Consider the following 23,464-nt stretch of genomic DNA (forward strand, 5'->3'; position numbering starts at 1 on the left):
ATGTCGAACAGCAGCTCCATCAGCCAGTTCCTCCTCCTGCCATTGGCAGACACGCGGCAGCTGCAGCTCCTGCACTTGTGGCTCTTCCTGGGCATCTTCCTGGCTGCCCTCCTGGGCAACGGCCTCATCATCAGCGCCGTAGCCTGCGACCACCACCTGCACACCCCCATGCACTTCTTCCTGCTCAACCTGTCCCTCACAGACCTGGGCTCCATCTGCACCACTGTCCCCAAAGCCATGCACAACTCCCTCTGGGACACCACAACCATCTCCTACATGGGATGTGCTGCACAGGTCTTCTTTCTATTCTTTCTTATTGGAACAGAGTTTTATCTCCTCACGATCATGTGCTACGACCGCTACGTTGCCATCTGCAAACCCCTGCACTACGGGACCCTTCTGGGCAGCAGAGCTTGTGCCCACATGGCAGCAGCTGCCTGGGCCGTTGGCTTTCTCAATGCTCTGCTGCACACAGCCAATACATTTTCCCTGCCCCTGTGCCAGGGCAATGCCCTGGGCCAGTTCTTCTGTGAAATCCCACAGATCCTCAAGCTCTCCTGCTCACACTCCTACCTCAAGGAGCTTGGGTTTGTTGTGGTTGGTGCCTTTTTTGTCTTTGGTTGTTTCATGTTCATTGTTTTCTCCTATGTGCAGATCTTCAGGGCTGTGCTGAGGATCCCCTCTGAGCAGGGACGGCACAAAGCTTTTTCCACGTGCCTCCCTCACCTGGCTGTGGTCTCCCTGTTTATCAGCACTGCTGTATTTGCCCACCTTAAGCCTCCCATGATCTCCTCCCCATCTCTGGATCTGGCATTGTCAGTTCTGTATTCGGTGGTTCCTCCAGCACTGAACCCCTTCATCTACAGCCTGAGAAATAAGGAACTCAAGGATGCTGTGAGGAAAATGATGACTCGATGCATTTTTAAAGTAAATACCTGCCTGTTTTCATGTGCAAATCACTCATAAAGAAACTCATTACCTGTCCAACCTTCTGTCTCAGGTTTTGGGTGATGATTATCGTGCTTAGTTTTTTTCTTTTTTCGTCTTAAGCTCTGTGAAACTAAACTTTATTTTTGATCCTCAATTTTTCTTTGATCCTTAATCTTTTGTGTTTTACTTGGAGATGGTGTAAATGAGAGAATGATCATTTTAATATTTAAAGCAAATAAAAGATATTGGTGCAGTTTGTTTGTTCCAGTTCCTTCTTTTGTGGCCACAGGAAGGCCAGTGGCAGTGCCTGTGTGCAGAGGGAGAGAGTAAGACTATCACAGCACAGCAGCATTGCCAGGGAGCATCAGCACTTTGTCTTTTTATATCTGCTCCTTTTCCACTTCCACACTCTTCATCCAACCCTACTGTTGCTATAAGGCCTTAGTGCTCTTGCAACTTGGTCACATCCTGCTGCATGTCCGTCCTGGGCTCACAGGCAGGGACAGGCCGTGGGCACTGCTGGGACACAGCTGGGCTGCACAACAGCAGCTCCATCAGGGAAGGGCATCTCCTGAAGGCAGGGCAGGAAGGCTTTCAGCTTTCTCCAAAGTTGCCAATAGGAATGTGCTCAAGGAAGTGTCCTGGTAACGTAAATCCCAGTGCCCAGTTGCAGAATGTGAGTGTGCGGGGTGGGGGCACAAAGCAGTTTCCTTGCACAGCCAGATTTCCTGGGATGGGTCTGAAGCACCAGTCCTATGGAACAAACTGCATTTTCAAACCCTTTGTGTATGATACCAATTTCAGGGAGCCCTCGAGCAACCAGCCTTGGTTTAAGGACCAATATTGAAATGGGAACTCCAAGAAAATGAACTCTCTCCCCTTTTATTCCCCACAAATACACAGAGACAAAATACAAGGAGGTATTAAATGAAGAAAATAAGTTTAGTGACCAGAAATACAGCAGCAAAAGCAACAATACCAAGGGAACAGTTCAAACCAACAACAGAGAGAGAAATAGCTTTTATTTCTCCCCCACCCTTGTCCCAACTCCCTTTTTTGTACAGATAGAAATGCTGATCAACATGTGCTTCCCATTCCCCTTTGCCCCTCTGGAGGAACAAAGAACAAAAAGTAAAACCACAGGAAAGAGGAGACAAAGCAAAATCTGGAAAATGCCTCATATGAGACAAGTTGTGCTGCTGAAGCAAACGCTGAGTCCAGAGGAGCCCAAGGGGCGGCAGAGCCGCGACTCTGGTTCATGTGGCAGTGGGGGGGAGGCAGCGGGTCTGCTGATCCCATGGAGTTCTGGGGTCCCAGTGCCCCCTTTGTTCCTGAGGTTCTGAAATTACTCAGGGTCCCTTTTCTTCCATGAGGACCAACATATCACAATGGCCCCTTCATTCCCTGAGATATCTCACTGTCCCCATACTCCTTTGGTTCCATGAGCCCCTGCAGTGTCACAATGGACCATTGATTTCATGAGGTTCCACTGTGTCCCAGGGTTCCTTTGATTCCATGAGCCCCTGCAGTGTCACAGTGGCCCCTTGAGTCCATGAGGTTACTCCATGTCACAAGGCCACTCGGGTTCCATGACACCCTGAATGTCCAATGCCCTCTTGGTCCCATGGGCTTCCACATCGTTCCTGGAGTCCTTTGGCTACATCAGGCCCTGTGGTGCCACAACTGCCCCTTGATTTGAAAAAGCTCCTCGGTGTCCCGGGGTTCCTTTATTTCCATGACACCCAGCAGTGTCAAAATGACCCCTTGATTCCATAAGGCTCTGAAACATTTCAGTTATTTTGTCCATGAGGCCCAGCATGTCACAATGGCCCTTTGACTCCATGAGGTTGCACAGTGTCATCACAAAGCTGAGCCCATCCAGATGGGAGTTCTGGGGAGACTGCGAGGAATGGGATAATTGGGGAAGGAAGGAGGAGCTTGGACAACAGAGAGGAAACATTTTGATGATGTCAAAACAGGTTCAGGTCATGCTGAGGGTTCTGAAACACTGACTTTGAAAACACTTCTGACAGACCTTTACCCAATTTGTGAACTCAACCCCCAACCTAAAAGTGCTGCCACTCCCATTCAAAGGAATCCACTGCTCTAATCCCAATCTCAATCTGACCTCGAAGGAAAAGGCCAAACCCAGCACTCCAGACTCTTATTTGTACTCTAATGCCCATCCCAAACCTACACCTGCAGTATTATTATGAAACCCCCAAGCTTTAATCCTAACCCAGACCAAAAATCTTTCCCCCTAATCATGAACCACACACTGTCAGCAGAACCCCAAACATCCCTAAACTTCTGCCTAATCCCTACCCTGAGCTCTAAAGCCCAACCCTTGACCATTAACTACTCCCAAACAGCCCTTGGGAGCAGGACAAGGACCTTGAGGGCCCAAAGCAGGCACAAGGTGTTGGAGAGGAATGTGAGGTGACCTGGACCTGATCAGCTCATGGCACACAAGGAGCAGATGGGTGGCAATGCTGTGAGGAGTCAGCTGTGCCTCAGCATCTCCAGGGTGCCATGGCTGGGAAGGGGCTGCCAGGTCACATCTGTCACCTCCCTGACAGGCAGCAGCAGCCTTGGGCACCCAGAGGCAGCTGAGCCACCTGTGCACACACCCTGAGAGCTGCCCCAGCTGAGAGTCCCTCTCTGGGGCCCTGAGGAGCTCTGGGCTCTGGCAACACAAACCCGCTGGAGTTTTGGAAGGCAAAGAGGTCAGTCCTGCCCTGGGGGCACAATGACCCAGAGATGAGGGCAGGGAGCTGAACAGCTCTGGAGTGACCCCGAGGAGAAGGGCCTGGGCTGTGTGAGGGATGTCCTGAGGCACAGGGGCTCAGGATCAAAGTTAATAAGGACAACAGAACATGGGGCTGCCTTGGGGGAGTGTGGTCACCCAGACAAGGGAGGTGTCACCCCCTTTGAATGAGCCCTGGGGTAACACATCTGGACTGATGTGTCTGGGTTTGAGGTTCCCCATTGTGAAAGAATGAAGAAGAACTGGTGAAGGCTCAAGGAAGATCTGCTTGGGCATTGAACAGTCACCCTGGGGCACTGGTCACAGCTCCAAGCCTGACAGAGCTCAAGGAAGGTTTGGATGATCCTCACATGGTTTCATTCCTATGGATGGTCCTGTGCAGGGCTAAGTGTTGGACTTGATTATCCTTACAGGCCTCTTCCAGCTCAGCATATTCTGTGATTCTGTCAGGATGACAGAGCTTTTCATGGTACTGGAAAGAGAAGGAAAGTCACAAAGTGCAGTTTGGAAGTTTCTGAGTGGAAGGGAGGAAAAAGATATTTCACTCAGAGAGGAGCCTTGTGGGCCAAGAGGTCACCCAGAGGGTGTCAGGAACATCCCATGGCTTTGTGTTGCAGGGAACAGCGTGAGATGGTGCAGAGACATCAGTGAGGGCACAGAAATGCTGCTGGGAGGGCTGGTGGCAAAGCAGGATGGGTCTGTGCAGCCTGCAAGGCCAGAGGAGCAGCAGAGACAGGGCAGGACAGGCTGCAGGAGAGATGGCCAAGGGCTCTGGCAGGGCTGGAAGGCACAAAGGCACCCAGGGATTTGTCACTTTGGCTCTGGCAGGTGCCTTTGCCACTGAGGCCACCAGAAGGAACTATCTTTGGAGATTCTGGACTTAGTTTCTGCCTCACCCATCCCTGAGGATGCTGGGAGGGGTTGCACAGGTTTTGACATTTGTTGTTCCTCCCCCTCCCACCCCACTGCCCCACAAACATCCCTGAGCCACCTGTGAGGGACAGGACCTGCTGTCCCAGGGCCTGGGGCTCAGGCCTTGGCCTTTGTGCTTCCTCCAACCAGCCCAGGGTTTTCTCAGCATTGCAGGTGCCTGCACAGAGCCTTTGTCTCCCTGCAATCAGGGCCTCTAAGGATCTGCTCTAAGGAGTCCCTGGGGAGGCTTTGTCAGTGTCTGCCCTCAGTGGGGCCCATTGATGCTTCAAGGGACTTGGAGTTTGGCTTCTGACTTCTTGAGTCACTTTTTCAATCTTCTCTCACTTCCTGAGGATCATGGACTCATCTCCAAATACACATTGGGGCTTATTAAAACACAGAAAAACAATTTATTTATCTTCATTTAATTGTTCTCAAGTCTTGAAGACTTGTACTAATTGGAGTTGTTTTGTAGTTTTCCTAAGGAGGAAATTTCAAAGTGGACCGCACAAGAAATATATACTTTTTCTTAGTGAATGGGAATGATTTATTCAGAGACTTGAGCTGTAAGAGGGTCAGGGTGCAAAGGATTTGGATACAAAAGAGTTAAAACAGAGTAGTAGTACTGTATCATTGATGAGTTTCTCAGTTATCAAGTGAATTGATGCCATTTGCTACAATTTTAACAGTGACTCAGTTATAGATTCACAACAACAACATTCACACCACACTCAATTCACACACACACAGGCAGAGATGTTTGGACACATCAATATCTGTGTGTGTAAAGGTGCCCATCCACAATTCTCCTGGTTGTCAGTGAAACACTCCCATCCCATCCCTTTGTGATTCCCAAGAGACAAGGGGGGCACCTGGAGGGGTGTGTTTGTTGAGGGGGGATCAGAATTGTCCTGGGCATCAGCGACGCTCTTTGGAGTGTTGCAAACTTGAGGGTTCCTGAGCTCCGAGAGGCTCACAGAGGTGCCCACTGAGAGGGAGGTGCTGGGGAGCTCCAGGGGCCTCCCTCTCGACCTCTGTTTGTGGGGTCACAGGGTGACTGGCTTTAGTTCTCTGCTGAATTTCCATCCTCATGTCAGTAATTACTGGAGATTCCAAAATGTTTGGGAATTGTTCCACTTCTGCTACATACAATTCATGTAGGGAATGTTCCAAGGCTTTCAGAGAGTGGCTGATTATCCTGTGATCCCCACCTGTTATGGTCAGGATTGTCCCCACCTTTATCATACAGGAGCACCTGGCACAGTCAAGAGACACTTCACCACACACCTGGAAAAGTCAAGGGATACTCCTGGAAGGAATGGGGGAAAACTTCCTGACCCAGGTAATAGGAGGCCTTTCCAGGGGGGATGTGTTACTGGATCTTTGGTCAGCAAGGCAAGTGGTGACCAGTGGTGTCCTGGGCTGTCTCCAAAGCAGCCTGGGCAGCAGGGCAGGGGGATTCTGCCCTCTCAGGTGAGACCCCACCTGCAGAGCTCCCTCCAGCTCTGGGGTCCCAGCACAGCAAGGACATGGAGCTGGTGGAGCAAGTCCCGAGGAGGCACCAAGATGATCAGAGGGATGGAGCAGCTGTGCCATGAGAGATGGCTGAGAGAGCTGGGATTGTTCGACTTCGAGAAGAGAGCCTTTGGGTTGGCCTAACTGTGGCCTTCAGGTACCTTAAAGAACAAAAAGGAAGATGGAGAGAGACTATTTACCAGGGCCTGGAGTGACAGGAAAAAGGGGAATGACTGAATCAGAAGGTTTAGATGAGGTATTAGGAAGAAATTTTTCCCTCTGAGGGTGCTGGCACAGGTTTCCCAGAGAAGCTGTGGATGCCCCATCCCTGGAGTGTTCAAGGCCAGGCTGGGCAGAGCTCTTGGGCAACCCAGTCTAGTGCAAGGTGCCCCTGTTCATGTCACAGAGGTTGGATCTAGATGATCTTTGAAGGTCCATGAAACTCAGGACACTCTGTGATTCTGAGTTACTTCAGGCAACTGTGAAAGAGCCCAACATCTTGACCCAATTGGGGAAAAGGTAATTTTCAAAAAATGGAAACTAAAGACAGTAATGCAAAGACCCATCAGGTCCAGCCCCATAGAAAAGGAAAGTCATATTTCTTATGCTGTGGGTGCAGAAGGCAGTAGGTGTTGGGTTGTGCCTCAGAACACTCAAGCAGATCTGATCAATGCAGCCACGAGCCAAGGCAAACACTGAGCAGAGTGAGGGGCAGTGAGTGGGGGCCTGACACACAGAAGGAGCAGATTGCTGGGGGAGGAACTGCCTTTCCTGTGCCAGGACCAGGACACATCCCACTGCAGGAAAAGTCCCAGGCCAGGCCCAGCACATTGAAGGCCACAGGCAAAACTGCAGAGTGACTTGGTGGCACCTCTGCCAGGGAGAGCCTGAAACCCCAAATGCATCTTGGCAGCAGCAGGTCCTGCCAGTCCATGGCCAGGAGCCCTCCCTTGCCAGCCCAGCCTGGTGGGCAGCCCTGCAGAGCTGCTGCTTAAGGGTGTTCTTTCTTGCTGGGCTCTGCAAAGCCACTTCTGCTACAGGAGCCTCATGGGGAAGCAATTGGGCCCCAGCAACTTGGAGAAAAGATATTAATCAAAACCTGCCCATGCTGTTGCCAAACCCCTCTGAAATGACTGGGGTAATAAAACCCCCTAACACTGCATGTTTGGTGTTACAAAGGAAGGAATCACTTTATTCCCAGTGCTCTGTGTGTGTGTCCAACAGAAATCCTTTCACACAGACACCAATGCATCACAAAGAAATCAATGTTCATTGGTTCTAAATGACATAATTTTATTGAAGTAATTTTGAATTAATATTGAATTAATTTTTATCTTCTACTGGTTATGGACTTCTCCCTCTCTGTGCTAATTAGTCCATATTTTTAGTCTTTTTCTCCTGGTTGGGACTTTCCATCACATCTACTAAGTCCTTGTTAGCCATCTTCTCTATCTACTGGTTTCTGCAAGTGTCCTTGTGGTCCATAAATTCTGCATTCCAGATGTCCAACATCAACAGTACATCTTTCTATCCCAGGCTTTGTTCATCAAAGCATATCAAGGTTCACTTAACAAAACTTAGAGAATTAGTACTTTTCCCAAGCTGTGTTCTCACAGTGGTAGGTTAAATTCTGCTGAGTGCTGGCTGAAAGAGATTTAAGGCCCAACACACAACTTGTCATTAATTCAAGCAGTTCATTAAAAGGCTAATTAAAACCATGATGAAATTAGAAAAGTTATATCATTTCCTACAATCTGAGCAGAGACCAGACAGGGGCAGAGGGAAGGGGAGGCCAGGCATGGGGGATATGGCTGGAATGTGATGGTTGTGAGGTCACTTCCACTGCAGCAGCCTGGGTGGCCCTCAGGAGACATTCTGGCCAGGGAGCATTGTGAGGTCATCCAGCACATCAGGGAACCCACACAACAGGAATTCCATCTGGGGGAGGTGAAAGAGTGGGGGAGGTGGGAGAGCCCCCCGGGTTCTGATTCTGGGGGCAGCTCTGTCACACAACCCCACCAACCCTGGCAGGCAGGAAGGCACCCTGGGCTTGTGGCCACCCTGCTCTGCACTGGCCCTGAAACTGGGGAAAAGTCTTTTCCTCATCTCCAGGCTGAACATTCCCTCTTTCCCTCAAGACCCCTTGTCTTTCATCCTCTTCACATGCCAGCTCCAGTCAAACCTTCCCTCCCTCAAAAAGAGTCGCCATTTCTAATTTTTTATTTTGCAAACTGTCCTTGCTGTCACCTCCTGGCTGTGGCTTCATGGCCCCTGTCACAGCCAGTCCTGGCCCTGCACTGACCCAGCTCTGCTGCCCCACAGATGCTGCATCAGGAAGGGAAGGCCCATGGGGAGGGAAATGCACAGGGAATCATCCTGGAAGAGACCTCAAGAAGTTTCTGGGCCAAAGCACAGTGAGTGGGGAAAGGAACACAAGGATGGGCTGTTTGTGTGCTCTGCCATGTCAGGAGAAGACGTAGAGCTCCAGAGACATCCAGACAATGTGGATCCTTCAGGGGATGATCTCAGACAGGGGCTCCAAGGCCTCTGCCAGTCACTGGTTTCTCTGGTTTGATGTTCTCTGGTGGTTCCACCCACCCCCACCCCCACCAGTGTTCTGTGCACACACACCAGTCTCACCAGTGTCTGGGCCCCCAGAGAACACAAGATCTGATGGTATTGTGGCTCCCACTCCAGTCGTTTGCACTTAGACCTCCCTCCATACCCAGAGCACAGAGATCCCTTGTCCCAGAAAGTTCTTGGCAATGGAGGGATTAGGAAAATATAACAGACTGTGAGATCAGTTACAGGGCACAGCCAGAAAAAGGCACTGACCAGTCACCTCTTTAAACATGCCCAGCTCCTTCATACCCTTTTCTCTCTGATTGCTCATACATCTTCCTCCACAAATCTCTTTGGTCATTTCCTGGACATCCCATGGCAAGTCTTGCACTGTCCCTAAATGCACTTTGTGGCTGCCCATCCTGAGTCTCAGGATCTGAGTGAGAAAACCCCCAACCTCTGCTGCAAGGTCATCCTGGGGGGCTGTCACTGATCACTTGGGGAGCCTTTCATGCAGAGATGTTGGAAATCTCTATTAGTTCCTTTGTAACTTTTGAGTTTTGAAAGGTTCCTCCAACGTCATTGAAATTCATGTCCCTAAAAGGACTGGTTTTCCATTTTCATAAAGTGTTGGGGATTAGGTCACATTAAAATGCCAACATGGTGCATGTCGGTATTTGCAACCCTGTGGAGAAGGAGTTGGGGATATAGGAAAAAAGAATAATAAACTGTTTGGGTTGGAAGAGACCTAAAATAGCCACTAGTCAAAGTGCACTTCAATTACTCAGGGACACCTTCCACAAGTTTAAGTTTTACAAAATTCCAAACCTTGGGCAGCTCCAGGGATGGGGTTTCCACTTACTCTGTAACCTGGCCCAGGTTCCTGCCACCCTCAGCACAAAATATTTCTTCCTGACATCCAATGGAAATCTCCCCTCATTCAGTTCCAGATCCTGTGCCTTGTTCTGCCAATACAACCTTTGGCAAAAAGTGTCACTCTGTCTCTCCTGCACTAAGAGCACAACATTTTCATGGCTAAATACCAGAGATATCGTATGAAGGGGTTTGGAAGCCTCCAAGCCCTGGGCCCAGTGGTGTGGAGACTGAGGAAAGAACCGGAGAAGCCTGAGAGGCCTTGAAGGGAAAGTGGGGAGGTCCAGACTGCACACAAGGAGAAAGGAATTTCTGCCCAAGGGCAGTGCTGTGGTGCAACACATCCCCCTGAAGGAGTCTGGATCAGTCCAAGGCTTTGTGCTCCAAGGCAGAGCCAGGGAGGAGGGAGAGATGTCAGTGCAGGAAGGGGCCAGCGAGGTGGGGCAGCCAGGGGATGCCGACAGACTGCAGGGAAAGGGGCAGGGCATGGACACCGTAGGACAGCCTGGGCTGGAGAGGAGACAGGGATGTGCAGAAGCTGAAAGGCCCCAAGAGAGCCAACTTGTGCAGGCCTTTGGCCATGGCTGCTGTGTGTGCCCCTGATGGCATGAGGAGACAAGTGAGCTTTGCAGCCCTGGGGCCTCATTGCCTCCTTGTCCCTGCTCAGCAGCCTGGGAGGTGCCACCCCATCCTCCTGCCCTTGGCATTGCACATCCCACATCCCAGTGCCCCAGGAAGAACCCTGAGGAATGAGGGAGGAACAGAATCTGCTTTCCCAGGGTCTGGGTGTCAGGGCTTGGCCCTTTGGAATAAGGAAACATATAGAGGTTTCCTAAGCATGAGAGACACCTTTCCTTGCTTCTTCATAATTTTCACCACTGTCTGCAGTTTTCTGCTCTGCCTGGAATCTGGGGACACTTTCTCAGTCTTATCTCTTAATTGAACCTAATAGGAATACAAGAAACTTCAGAGTTTCACTCTCACTTTGACTTCTTGAGAAGTTGTTTGAAGTTACTCTGAAGGACTGAGTCTGATGTAAACAACACAAACCCCCCAGAGGGCCATTAAATGCCCTGGGCTGTTGCTGTGCTGCTGAGCTGGGCCGGGCTCCTGGCACACAGGGAGCTCCTGGCAAGCGGAGCAGCTCCTGTGCACAGCCCAGCAGGGCTCAGGGCACTGCCAGGGCAGCTCAGGGACACCAGCAGGGCACAGACAGAGCTTAAAAAGGCTCAGCACTGGGAGAATGACTCAGAGCTCATGGAGGAGAAATCTCTGCAGTGCTGGACATGGTGAGTCTGTGGGTGCAGGGCAATGCAGGGGCAGCTCCTGGAGGTATCTCCTAAAGCTGCCACAGCCCCAGCTGATGGGATGTGTGAGGTGGGGGCTGTTGGGGGACACTTTGGAATAGCTGTGGAGCCGGGGGGTGCAGCCATGGGTGCCCAGGGCTGTGGGGCAGAGCAGGGTCCTGCAACCCAGGGCGCTGTGCTGGGGCAGGGACTCTGCTGCCTGCCAGGGTCAGCTCTCAGCCAACCTGGGGAGCTGCTCACAGGGCTGGGGTAGAAGGGCTGTGGGGAAGGAGCAATCAATGGTAGATGAGAGCAGGATCCTTCCACTCTCAGGGTGCTGAAGGTGGCTGGCTGCTCACAGCTCCAAATCACAACAGGACATTCAAGAATGGAGTTTTAAAGAAGCACAGAAGGTTTTGTGACACATGATTGGAATTGGTCCTGCTCTTTATGTCTTCTGCTCTGGCTTGCCCAGGTAGGCAATGGGACACAGTAATTAATTTCTCAGTCCAGCAGCAGGCACAGAAATTCTTCATCTTCTACAATGAGAACTGAATAAAACAGGCAATATGAGAAATCACCACACTGTGCCCTACAGGCACCATCAGTGTCCCTTTTCCAGCCTCCTCAGGATTGCTCTGCCATTGTCACCAGAACCTGCACAGATATTTTACTCTGCAATCAGCTCTGAGGCACCACAAATGGAAGTGCAGGGCAGATGGGAAACAGAGCAGTCAGCACTGTATCTGTCTGTGCTGACTATGAACTAAAACACTGAGAGCTGAGCACTATCATCTGTCCCGTCCTAAGGATGTTCACACTTTCATTCACCAAAAATTAAAATTTCTAGACTCAATAATACCACTTGATTGATATGGCAATAGAAAAAAAAACAAATCAAACAACTAGAACAAAAACCTCAAAGAAACCGAGAAGGAACAAGGGCCAATAACCAAAACCCCTCCCTAAGTTCCAGGCCTGTTTGCTCCAGCCTTACTACCAAGCATGTTCTGTTCTCTTTCCTAGGACATGATTGTTGTTCAGTTCTCTGTACTGTAGCCTGGAGCCGAATTAATCAGGTAATGGTGGACATTTGAATAGAGCAAAATGGTAGCTAGCCAAGATTTTTTCTACTAGTTTTGGTTAGGTCACCTATGAAAGGAACCAAGCTGGGTCAAGGAGAGGAAGACTACCTGGGACCCTCCTTTTGGGGATGAAGAACAGAAGGACCCCTCCACAGAACTGATGCCAGAAGAAAACACCGCCCCAGCTCTACCAAGACCCCACCTGTAATCAATATGCAATGAGATGTTGTAATCAATTATGTTCAAATGTATAATACGGCCTCCTTTGACACCTGCCAGGTGAGCAAGCCTCTGCTTGAAGTTTTGCTGCCTTGCTTCCTGCTCAGAAATAAATACCTGCTGCTAACGGGTGCAAACACCTTCTCTTAGCAGTTATTTTTGTGGCTTTTTCCCTTATCACAAACTCAGTATTACGTTCAGCTAAACCTGTTTCTGCAGCACAGAATCTTCTGCCACAAGAGCAGAGAGTGAAATGTTCTTACACCTGGCACTCGGTGTGAGTACTGGAGCTTTCACAAGCCAGATTCTGTGTGCCCACTGCATCAGGGCTGACCTAACCCACTGGAGCAGCACAATCAGCCCAGAGAGACCAAATGAATCTGAAATTGGGGGAGTGGGCTGGAAATTCTATGAGATATTGGCTGATTTTGTCCTTAGAAATCTGTCCTAAATTGTCACTATCTTTTCCTTCTTGGACAGTGCTCCATTGCCAGATGAAGCTCATGTCGAACAGCAGCTCCATCAGGCAGTTCCTCCTCCTGCCTTTGGCAGACACGCGGCAGCTGCAGCTCCTGCACTTGTGGCTCTTCCTGGGCATCTTCCTGGCTGCCCTCCTGGGCAACGGCCTCATCATCAGCGCCGTAGCCTGCGACCACCACCTGCACACCCCCATGCACTTCTTCCTGCTCAACCTGTCCCTCACAGACCTGGGCTCCATCTGCACCACTGTCCCCAAAGCCATGCACAACTCCCTCTGGGACACCACAACCATCTCCTACATGGGATGTGCTGCACAGGTCTTCTTTCTATTCTTTCTTATTGGAACAGAGTTTTATCTCCTCACGATCATGTGCTACGACCGCTACGTTGCCATCTGCAAACCCCTGCACTACGGGACCCTTCTGGGCAGCAGAGCTTGTGCCCACATGGCAGCAGCTGCCTGGGCCGTTGGCTTTCTCAATGCTCTGCTGCACACAGCCAATACATTTTCCCTGCCCCTGTGCCAGGGCAATGCCCTGGGCCAGTTCTTCTGTGAAATCCCACAGATCCTCAAGCTCTCCTGCTCACACTCCTACCTCAAGGAGCTTGGGTTTGTTGTGGTTGGTGCCTTTTTTGTCTTTGGTTGTTTCATGTTCATAGTTTTCTCCTATGTGCAGATCTTCAGGGCTGTGCTGAGGATCCCCTCTGAGCAGGGACGGCACAAAGCTTTTTCCACGTGCCTCCCTCACCTGGCTGTGGTCTCCCTGTTTATCAGCACTGCTGTATTTGCCCACCTTAAGCCTCCCATGATCTCCTCCCCATCTCTGGATCTGGCATTGTCAGTTCTGTATTCGGTGGTTCCTCCAGCACTGAACCCCTTCATCTACAGCCTGAGAAATGTTCCTCCAGCACTGAACCCCTTCATCTACAGCCTGAGAAATAAGGAACTCAAGGATGCTGTGAGGAAAATGATGACTCGATGCATTTTTAAAGTAAATACCTGCCTGTTTTCATGTGCAAATCACTCATAAAGAAACTCATTACCTGTCCAACCTTCTGTCTCAGGTTTTGGGTGATGATTATCGTGCTTAGTTTTTTTCTTTTTTCGTCTTAAGCTCTGTGAAACTAAACTTTATTTTTGATCCTCAATTTTTCTTTGATCCTTAATCTTTTGTGTTTTACTTGGAGATGGTGTAAATGAGAGAATGATCATTTTAATATTTAAAGCAAATAAAAGATATTGGTGCAGTTTGTTTGTTCCAGTTCCTTCTTTTGTGGCCACAGGAAGGCCAGTGGCAGTGCCTGTGTGCAGAGGGAGAGAGTAAGACTATCACAGCACAGCAGCATTGCCAGGGAGCATCAGCACTTTGTCTTTTTATATCTGCTCCTTTTCCACTTCCACACTCTTCATCCAACCCTACTGTTGCTATAAGGCCTTAGTGCTCTTGCAACTTGGTCACATCCTGCTGCATGTCCGTCCTGGGCTCACAGGCAGGGACAGGCCGTGGGCACTGCTGGGACACAGCTGGGCTGCACAACAGCAGCTCCATCAGGGAAGGGCATCTCCTGAAGGCAGGGCAGGAAGGCTTTCAGCTTTCTCCAAAGTTGCCAATAGGAATGTGCTCAAGGAAGTGTCCTGGTAACGTAAATCCCAGTGCCCAGTTGCAGAATGTGAGTGTGCGGGGTGGGGGCACAAAGCAGTTTCCTTGCACAGCCAGATTTCCTGGGATGGGTCTGAAGCACCAGTCCTATGGAACAAACTGCATTTTCAAACCCTTTGTGTATGATACCAATTTCAGGGAGCCCTCGAGCAACCAGCCTTGGTTTAAGGACCAATATTGAAATGGGAACTCCAAGAAAATGAACTCTCTCCCCTTTTATTCCCCACAAATACACAGAGACAAAATACAAGGAGGTATTAAATGAAGAAAATAAGTTTAGTGACCAGAAATACAGCAGCAAAAGCAACAATACCAAGGGAACAGTTCAAACCAACAACAGAGAGAGAAATAGCTTTTATTTCTCCCCCACCCTTGTCCCAACTCCCTTTTTTGTACAGATAGAAATGCTGATCAACATGTGCTTCCCATTCCCCTTTGCCCCTCTGGAGGAACAAAGAACAAAAAGTAAAACCACAGGAAAGAGGAGACAAAGCAAAATCTGGAAAATGCCTCATATGAGACAAGTTGTGCTGCTGAAGCAAACGCTGAGTCCAGAGGAGCCCAAGGGGCGGCAGAGCCGCGACTCTGGTTCATGTGGCAGTGGGGGGGAGGCAGCGGGTCTGCTGATCCCATGGAGTTCTGGGGTCCCAGTGCCCCCTTTGTTCCTGAGGTTCTGAAATTACTCAGGGTCCCTTTTCTTCCATGAGGACCAACATGTCACAAAGGCCCCTTCATTTCCTGAGATATCTCACTGTCCCCATACTCCTTTGGTTCCATGAGCCCCTGCAGTGTCACAATGGACCATTGTTTTCATGAGGTTCCACTGTGTCCCAGGGTTCCTTTGATTCCATGAACCCCTGCAGTGTCACAGTGGCCCCTTGAGTCCATGAGGTTACTCCATGTCACAAGGCCACTCGGGTTCCATGACACCCTGAATGTCCAATGCCCTCTTGGTCCCATGGGCTTCCACATCGTTCCTGGAGTCCTTTGGCTCCATCAGGCCCTGTGGTTTCACAAATGCCCCTTGATTTGAAAAGGCTCCTCGGTGTCCCGGGGTTCCTTTATTTCCATGACACCCAGCAGTGTCAAAATGACCCCTTGATTCCATAAGGCTCTGAAACATTTCAGTTATTTTGTCCATGAGGCCCAGCATGTCACAATGGCCCTTTGACTCCATGAGGTTGCACAGTGTCATCACAAAGCTGAGCCCATCCAGATGGGAGTTCTGGGGAGACTGCGAGGAATGGGATAATTGGGGAAGGAAGGAGGAGCTTGGACAACAGAGAGGAAACATTTTGATGATGTCAAAACAGGTTCAGGTCATGCAGAGGGTTCTGAAACACTGACTTTGAAAACACTTCTGACAGACCTTTACCCAATTTGTGAACTCAACCCCCAACCTAAAAGTGCTGCCACTCCCATTCAAAGGAATCCACTGCTCTAATCCCAATCTCAATCTGACCTCGAAAGAAAAGGCCAAACCCAGCACTCCAGACTCTTATTTGTACTCTAATGCCCATCCCAAACCTACACCTGCAGTATTATTATGAAACCCCCAAGCTTTAATCCTAACCCAGACCAAAAATCTTTCCCCCTAATCATGAACCACACACTGTCAGCAGAACCCCAAACATCCCTAAACTTCTGCCTAATCCCTACCCTGAGCTCTAAAGCCCAACCCTTGACCATTAACTACTCCCAAACAGCCCTTGGGAGCAGGACAAGGACCTTGAGGGCCCAAAGCAGGCACAAGGTGTTGGAGAGGAATGTGAGGTGACCTGGACCTGATCAGCTCATGGCACACAAGGAGCAGATGGGTGGCAATGCTGTGAGGAGTCAGCTGTGCCTCAGCATCTCCAGGGGGCCATGGCTGGGAAGGGGCTGCCAGGTCACATCTGTCACCTCCCTGACAGGCAGCAGCAGCCTTGGGCACCCAGAGGCAGCTGAGCCACCTGTGCACACACCCTGAGAGCTGCCCCAGCTGAGAGTCCCTCTCAGGGGCCCTGAGGAGCTCTGGGCTCTGGCAACACAAACCCGCTGGAGTTTTAGAAGGCAAAGAGGCCAGTCCTGCCCTGGGGGCACAATGACCCAGAGATGAGGGCAGGGAGCTGAACAGCTCTGGAGTGACCCCGAGGAGAAGGGCCTGGGCTGTGTGAGGGATGTCCTGAGGCACAGGGGCTCAGGATCAAAGTGAATAAGGACAACAGAACATGGGGCTGCCTTGGGGGAGTGTGGTCACCCAGACAAGGGAGGTGTCACCCCCTTTGAATGAGCCCTGGGGTAACACATCTGGACTGATGTGTCTGGGTTTGAGGTTCCCCATTGTGAAAGAATGAAGAAGAACTGGTGAAGGCTCAAGGAAGATCTGCTTGGGCATTGAACAGTCACCCTGGGGCACTGGTCACAGCTCCAAGCCTGACAGAGCTCAAGGAAGGTTTGGATGATCCTCACATGGTTTCATTCCTATGGATGGTCCTGTGCAGGGCTAAGTGTTGGACTTGATTATCCTTACAGGCCTCTTCCAGCTCAGCATATTCTGTGATTCTGCCAGGATGTCACAGCTTTTCATGGTACTGGAAAGAGAAGGAAAGTCACAAAGTGCAGTTTGGAAGTTTCTGAGTGGAAGGGAGGAAAAAGATATTTCACTCAGAGAGGAGCCTTGTAGGCCAAGAGGTCACCCAGAGGGTGTCAGGAACATCCCATGGCTTTGTGTTGCAGGGAACAGCGTGAGATGGTGCAGAGACATCAGTGAGGGCACAGAAATGCTGCTGGGAGGGCTGGTGGCAAAGCAGGATGGGTCTGTGCAGCCTGCAAGGCCAGAGGAGCAGCAGAGACAGGGCAGGACAGGCTGCAGGAGAGATGGCCAAGGGCTCTGGCAGGGCTGGAAGGCACAAAGGCACCCAGGGATTTGTCACTTTGGCTCTGGCAGGTGCCTTTGCCACTGAGGCCACCAGAAGGAACTATCTTTGGAGATTCTGGACTTAGTTTCTGCCTCACCCATCCCTGAGGATGCTGGGAGGGGTTGCACAGGTTTTGACATTTGTTGTTCCTCCCCCTCCCACCCCACTGCCCCACAAACATCCCTGAGCCACCTGTGAGGGACAGGACCTGCTGTCCCAGGGCCTGGAGCTCAGGCCTTGGCCTTTGTGCTTCCTCCAACCAGCCCAGGGTTTTCTCAGCATTGCAGGTGCCTGCACAGAGCCTTTGTCTCCCTGCAATCAGGGCCTCCAAGGATCTGCTCTAAGGAGTCCCTGGGGAGGCTTTGTCAGTGTCTGCCCTCAGTGGGGCCCATTGATGCTTCAAGGGACTTGGAGTTTGGCTTCTGACTTCTTGAGTCACTTTTTCAATCTTCTCTCACTTCCTGAGGATCATGGACTCATCTCCAAATACACATTGGGGCTTATTAAAACACAGAAAAACAATTTATTTATCTTCATTTAATTGTTCTCAAGTCTTGAAGACTTGTACTAATTGGAGTTGTTTTGTAGTTTTCCTAAGGAGGAAATTTCAAAGTGGACCGCACAAGAAATATATACTTTTTCTTAGTGAATGGGAATGATTTATTCAGAGACTTGAGCTGTAAGAGGGTCAGGGTGCAAAGGATTTGGATACAAAAGAGTTAAAACAGAGTAGTAGTACTGTATCATTGATGAGTTTCTCAGTTATCAAGTGAATTGATGCCATTTGCTACAATTTTAACAGTGACTCAGTTATAGATTCACAACAACAACATTCACACCACACTCAATTCACACACACACAGGCAGAGATGTGTGGACACATCAATATCTGTGTGTGTAAAGGTGCCCATCCACAATTCTCCTGGTTGTCAGTGAAACACTCCCATCCCATCCCTTTGTGTTTTCCAAGAGACAAGGGGGGCACCTGGAGGGGTGTGTTTGTTGAGGGGGGATCAGAATTGTCCTGGGCATCAGCGACGCTCTTTGGAGTGTTGCAAACTTGAGGGTTCCCGAGCTCCGAGAGGCTCCCAGAGGTGCCCACTGAGAGGGAGGTGCTGGGGAGCTCCAGGGGCCTCCCTCTCGACCTCTGTTTGTGGGGTCACAGGGTGACTGGCTTTAGTTCTCTGCTGAATTTCCATCCTCATGTCAGTAATTACTGGAGTTTCCAAAATGTTTGGGAATTGTTCCACTTCTGCTACATACAATTCATGTAGGGAATGTTCCAAGGCTTTCAGAGAGTGGCTGATTATCCTGTGATCCCCACCTGTTATGGTCAGGATTGTCCCCACCTTTATCATACAGAACCACCTGGCACAGTCAAGAGACACTTCACCACACACCTGGAAAAGTCAAGGGATACTCCTGGAAGGAATGGGGGAAAACTTCCTGACCCAGGTAATAGGAGGCCTTTCCAGGGGGGATGTGTTACTGGATCTTTGGTCAGCAAGGCAAGTGGTGACCAGAGGTGTCCTGGGCTGTCTCCAAAGCAGCCTGGGCAGCAGGGCAGGGGGATTCTGCCCTCTCAGGTGAGACCCCACCTGCAGAGCTCCCTCCAGCTCTGGGGTCCCAGCACAGCAAGGACATGGAGCTGGTGGAGCAAGTCCCGAGGAGGCACCAAGATGATCAGAGGGATGGAGCAGCTGTGCCATGAGGGATGGCTGAGAGAGCTGGGATTGTTCGACTTCGAGAAGAGAGCCTTTGGGTTGGCCTAACTGTGGCCTTCCACTACCTTAAAGAACAAAAAGGAAGATGGAGAGAGACTATTTACCAGGGCCTGGAGTGACAGGAAAAAGGGGAATGACTGAATCAGAAGGTTTAGATGAGGTATTAGGAAGAAATTTTTCCCTCTGAGGGTGCTGGCACAGGTTTCCCAGAGAAGCTGTGGATGCCCCATCCCTGGAGTGTTCAAGGCCAGGCTGGGCAGAGCTCTTGGGCAACCCAGTCTAGTGCAAGGTGCCCCTGTTCATGTCACAGAGGTTGGATCTAGATGATCTTTGAAGGTCCATGAAACTCAGGACACTCTGTGATTCTGAGTTACTTCAGGCAACTGTGAAAGAGCCCAACATCTTGACCCAATTGGGGAAAAGGTAATTTTCAAAAAATGGAAACTAAAGACAGTAATGCAAAGACCCATCAGGTCCAGCCCCATAGAAAAGGAAAGTCATATTTCTTATGCTGTGGGTGCAGAAGGCAGTAGGTGTTGGGTTGTGCCTCAGAACACTCAAGCAGATCTGATCAATGCAGCCACAAGCCAAGGCAAACACTGAGCAGAGTGAGGGGCAGTGAGTGGGGGCCTGACACACAGAAGGAGCAGATTGCTGGGGGAGGAACTGCCTTTCCTGTGCCAGGACCAGGACACATCCCACTGCAGGAAAAGTCCCAGGCCAGGCCCAGCACATTGAAGGCCACAGGCAAAACTGCAGAGTGACTTGGTGGCACCTCTGCCAGGGAGAGCCTGAAACCCCAAATGCATCTTGGCAGCAGCAGGTCCTGCCAGTCCATGGCCAGGAGCCCTCCCTTGCCAGCCCAGCCTGGTGGGCAGCCCTGCAGAGCTGCTGGTTAAGGGTGTTCTTTCTTGCTGGGCTCTGCAAAGCCACTTCTGCTACAGGAGCCTCATGGGGAAGCAATTGGGCCCCAGCAACTTGGAGAAAAGATATTAATCAAAACCTGCCCATGCTGTTGCCAAACCCCTCTGAAATGACTGGGGTAATAAAACCCCCTAACACTGCATGTTTGGTGTTACAAAGGAAGGAATCACTTTATTCCCAGTGCTCTCTCTGTGTGTCCAACAGAAATCCTTTCACACAGACACCAATGCATCACAAAGAAATCAATGTTCATTGGTTCTAAATGACATAATTTTATTGAAGTAATTTTGAATTAATATTGAATTAATTTTTATCTTCTACTGGTTATGGACTTCTCCCTCTCTGTGCTAATTAGTCCATATTTTTAGTCTTTTTCTCCTGGTTGGGACTTTCCATCACATCTACTAAGTCCTTGTTAGCCATCTTCTCTATCTACTGGTTTCTGCAAGTGTCCTTGTGGTCCATAAATTCTGCATTCCAGATGTCCAACATCAACAGTACATCTTTCTATCCCAGGCTTTGTTCATCAAAGCATATCAAGGTTCACTTAACAAAACTTAGAGAATTAGTACTTTTCCCAAGCTGTGTTCTCACAGTGGTAGGTTAAATTCTGCTGAGTGCTGGCTGAAAGAGATTTAAGGCCCAACACACAACTTGTCATTAATTCAAGCAGTTCATTAAAAGGCTAATTAAAACCATGATGAAATTAGAAAAGTTATATCATTTCCTACAATCTGAGCAGAGACCAGACAGGGGCAGAGGGAAGGGGAGGCCAGGCATGGGGGATATGGCTGAAATGTGATGGTTGTGAGGTCACTTCCACTGCAGCAGCCTGGGTGGCCCTCAGGAGACATTCTGGCCAGGGAGCATTGTGAGGTCATCCAGCACATCAGGGAACCCACACAACAGGAATTCCATCTGGGGGAGGTGAAAGAGTGGGGGAGGTGGGAGAGCCCCCCGGGTTCTGATTCTGGGGGCAGCTCTGTCACACAACCCCACCAACCCTGGCAGGCAGGAAGGCACCCTGGGCTTGTGGCCACCCTGCTCTGCACTGGCCCTGAAACTGGGGAAAAGTCTTTTCCTCATCTCCAGGCTGAACATTCCCTCTTTCCCTCAAGACCCCTTGTCTTTCATCCTCTTCACATGCCAGCTCCAGTCAAACCTTCCCTCCCTCAAAAAGAGTCGCCATTTCTAATTTTTTATTTTGCAAACTGTCCTTGCTGTCACCTCCTGGCTGTGGCTTCATGGCCCCTGTCACAGCCAGTCCTGGCCCTGCACTGACCCAGCTCTGCTGCCCCACAGATGCTGCATCAGGAAGGGAAGGCCCATGGGGAGGGAAATGCACAGGGAATCATCCTGGAAGAGACCTCAAGAAGTTTCTGGGCCAAAGCACAGTGAGTGGGGAAAGGAACACAAGGATGGGCTGTTTGTGTGCTCTGCCATGTCAGGAGAAGACGTAGAGCTCCAGAGACATCCAGACAATGTGGATCCTTCAGGGGATGATCTCAGACAGGGGCTCCAAGGCCTCTGCCAGTCACTGGTTTCTCTGGTTTGATGTTCTCTGGTGGTTCCACCCACCCCCACCCCCACCAGTGTTCTGTGCACACACACCAGTCTCACCAGTGTCTGGGCCCCCAGAGAACACAAGATCTGATGGTATTGTGGCTCCCACTCCAGTCGTTTGCACTTAGACCTCCCTCCATACCCAGAGCACAGAGATCCCTTGTCCCAGAAAGTTCTTGGCAATGGAGGGATTAGGAAAATATAACAGACTGTGAGATCAGTTATAGGGCACAGCCAGAAAAAGGCACTGACCAGTCACCTCTTTAAACATGCCCAGCTCCTTCATACCCTTTTCTCTCTGATTGCTCATACATCTTCCTCCACAAATCTCTTTGGTCATTTCCTGGACATCCCATGGCAAGTCTTGCACTGTCCCTAAATGCACTTTGTGGCTGCCCATCCTGAGTCTCAGGATCTGAGTGAGAAAACCCCCAACCTCTGCTGCAAGGTCATCCTGGGGGGCTGTCACTGATCACTTGGGGAGCCTTTCATGCAGAGATGTTGGAAATCTCTATTAGTTCCTTTGTAACTTTTGAGTTTTGAAAGGTTCCTCCAACGTCATTGAAATTCATGTCCCTAAAAGGACTGGTTTTCCATTTTCATAAAGTGTTGGGGATTAGGTCACATTAAAATGCCAACATGGTGCATGTCGGTATTTGCAACCCTGTGGAGAAGGAGTTGGGGATATAGGAAAAAAGAATAATAAACTGTTTGGGTTGGAAGAGACCTAAAATAGCCACTAGTCAAAGTGCACTTCAATTACTCAGGGACACCTTCCACAAGTTTAGGTTGTACAAAATTCCAAACCTTGGGCACCTCCAGGAATGGGGTTTCCACTTACTCTGTAACCTGGCCCAGGTTCCTGCCACCCTCAGAACAAAATATTTCTTCCTGACATCCAATGGAAATCTCCCCTCATTCAGTTCCAGTTCCTGTGCCTTGTTCTGCAAATACAACCTTTGGCAAAAAGTGTCACTGTGTCTCTCCTGCACTAAGAGCACAACATTTTCATGGCTAAATACCAGAGATATCGTATGAAGGGGTTTGGAAGCCTCCAAGCCCTGGGCCCAGTGGTGTGGAGACTGAGGAAAGAACCAGAGAAGCCTGAGAGGCCTTGAAGGGAAACTGGGGAGGTCCAGACTGCACACAAGGAGAAAGGAATTTCTGCCCAAGGGCAGTGCTGTGGTGCAACACATCCCCCTGAAGGAGTCTGGATCAGTCCAAGGCTTTGTGCTCCAAGGCAGAGCCAGGGAGGAGGGAGAGATGTCAGTGCAGGAAGGGGCCAGCGAGGTGGGGCAGCCGGGGGATGCCGACAGCCTGCAGGGAAAGGGGCAGGGCATGGACACCGTAGGACAGCCTGGGCTGGAGAGGAGACAGGGATGTGCAGAAGCTGAAAGGCCCCAAGAGAGCCAACTTGTGCAGGCCTTTGGCCATGGCTGCTGTGTGTGCCCTGATGGCATGAGGAGACAAGTGAGCCTTGCAGCCCTGGGGCCTCATTGCCTCCTTCTCCCTGCTCAGCAGCCTGGGAGGTGCCACCCTATCCTCCTGCCCTTGGCATTGCACATCCCACACCCCGGTGTCCAAGGAAGGGCCTGGAGGAATGAGGGAGGGAGAGGATCTCTCTTCCCAGGGCTGGGGGTCACGTCTGTGACCTTTGGGTTAATGAAATGCTTCTTACTTTCCTCAGCATCAGAGTGACCTTTCTTTCCTAGTCCATATTTGTCATCATTGTCTCTTTGTTTTCTAACTGGAATCTGGGGACACTTTCTCAGTTATGTCCCTCAGAGGGACCCATTAACTACAAAAGAAACTTTAAAGTTTGATTCTGACTTTGCTTTCTCAAGAGGTTCCTGCACCTTTCCTCAGGGTCTGATGTTCAGGGACTCAGCACCAACCCCCCCAGAGGGCCATTAAATGCCCTGGGCTGTTGCTGTGCTGCTGAGCTGGGCCGGGCTCCTGGCACACAGGGAGCTCCTGGCAAGCGGGCAGCGCTGCAGAGAGACAGCTCTGCCCAGGAGCAGCTCCTGTGCACAGCCCAGCAGGGCTCAGGGCACTGCCTGCAC

The 23,464-nt window shown here is 50.4% G+C and overlaps 2 protein-coding genes across 2 annotated transcripts; both read left to right on the plus strand.

Annotated features, from left to right (window-relative positions):
• On the plus strand, positions 1-966 carry LOC139685202 (olfactory receptor 14C36-like). The gene has a single exon (XM_071581831.1). It carries the CDS (start codon positions 1-3, stop codon positions 964-966), a length of 966 nt encoding a protein of 321 aa, XP_071437932.1.
• Positions 967-12,652: 11,686 nt separating this feature from the next.
• LOC139685204 (olfactory receptor 14C36-like) lies at positions 12,653-13,660 on the plus strand. Its single transcript, XM_071581832.1, has one exon. It carries the CDS (start codon positions 12,653-12,655, stop codon positions 13,658-13,660), a length of 1,008 nt encoding a protein of 335 aa, XP_071437933.1.
• Positions 13,661-23,464: the final 9,804 nt, after the last annotated feature.

The sequence above is a fragment of the Pithys albifrons genome, unplaced genomic scaffold (genome assembly GCF_047495875.1).
Source record: "Pithys albifrons albifrons isolate INPA30051 unplaced genomic scaffold, PitAlb_v1 scaffold_44, whole genome shotgun sequence".
NCBI lineage: Eukaryota > Metazoa > Chordata > Aves > Passeriformes > Thamnophilidae > Pithys > Pithys albifrons.

Coding starts and splice junctions, on each gene's coding strand:
- LOC139685202 (XM_071581831.1), top strand. CDS start 1: ATGTCGAACAGCAGCTCCATCAGCCAGTTCCTCCTCCTGCCATTGGCA.
- LOC139685204 (XM_071581832.1), top strand. CDS start 12,653: ATGTCGAACAGCAGCTCCATCAGGCAGTTCCTCCTCCTGCCTTTGGCA.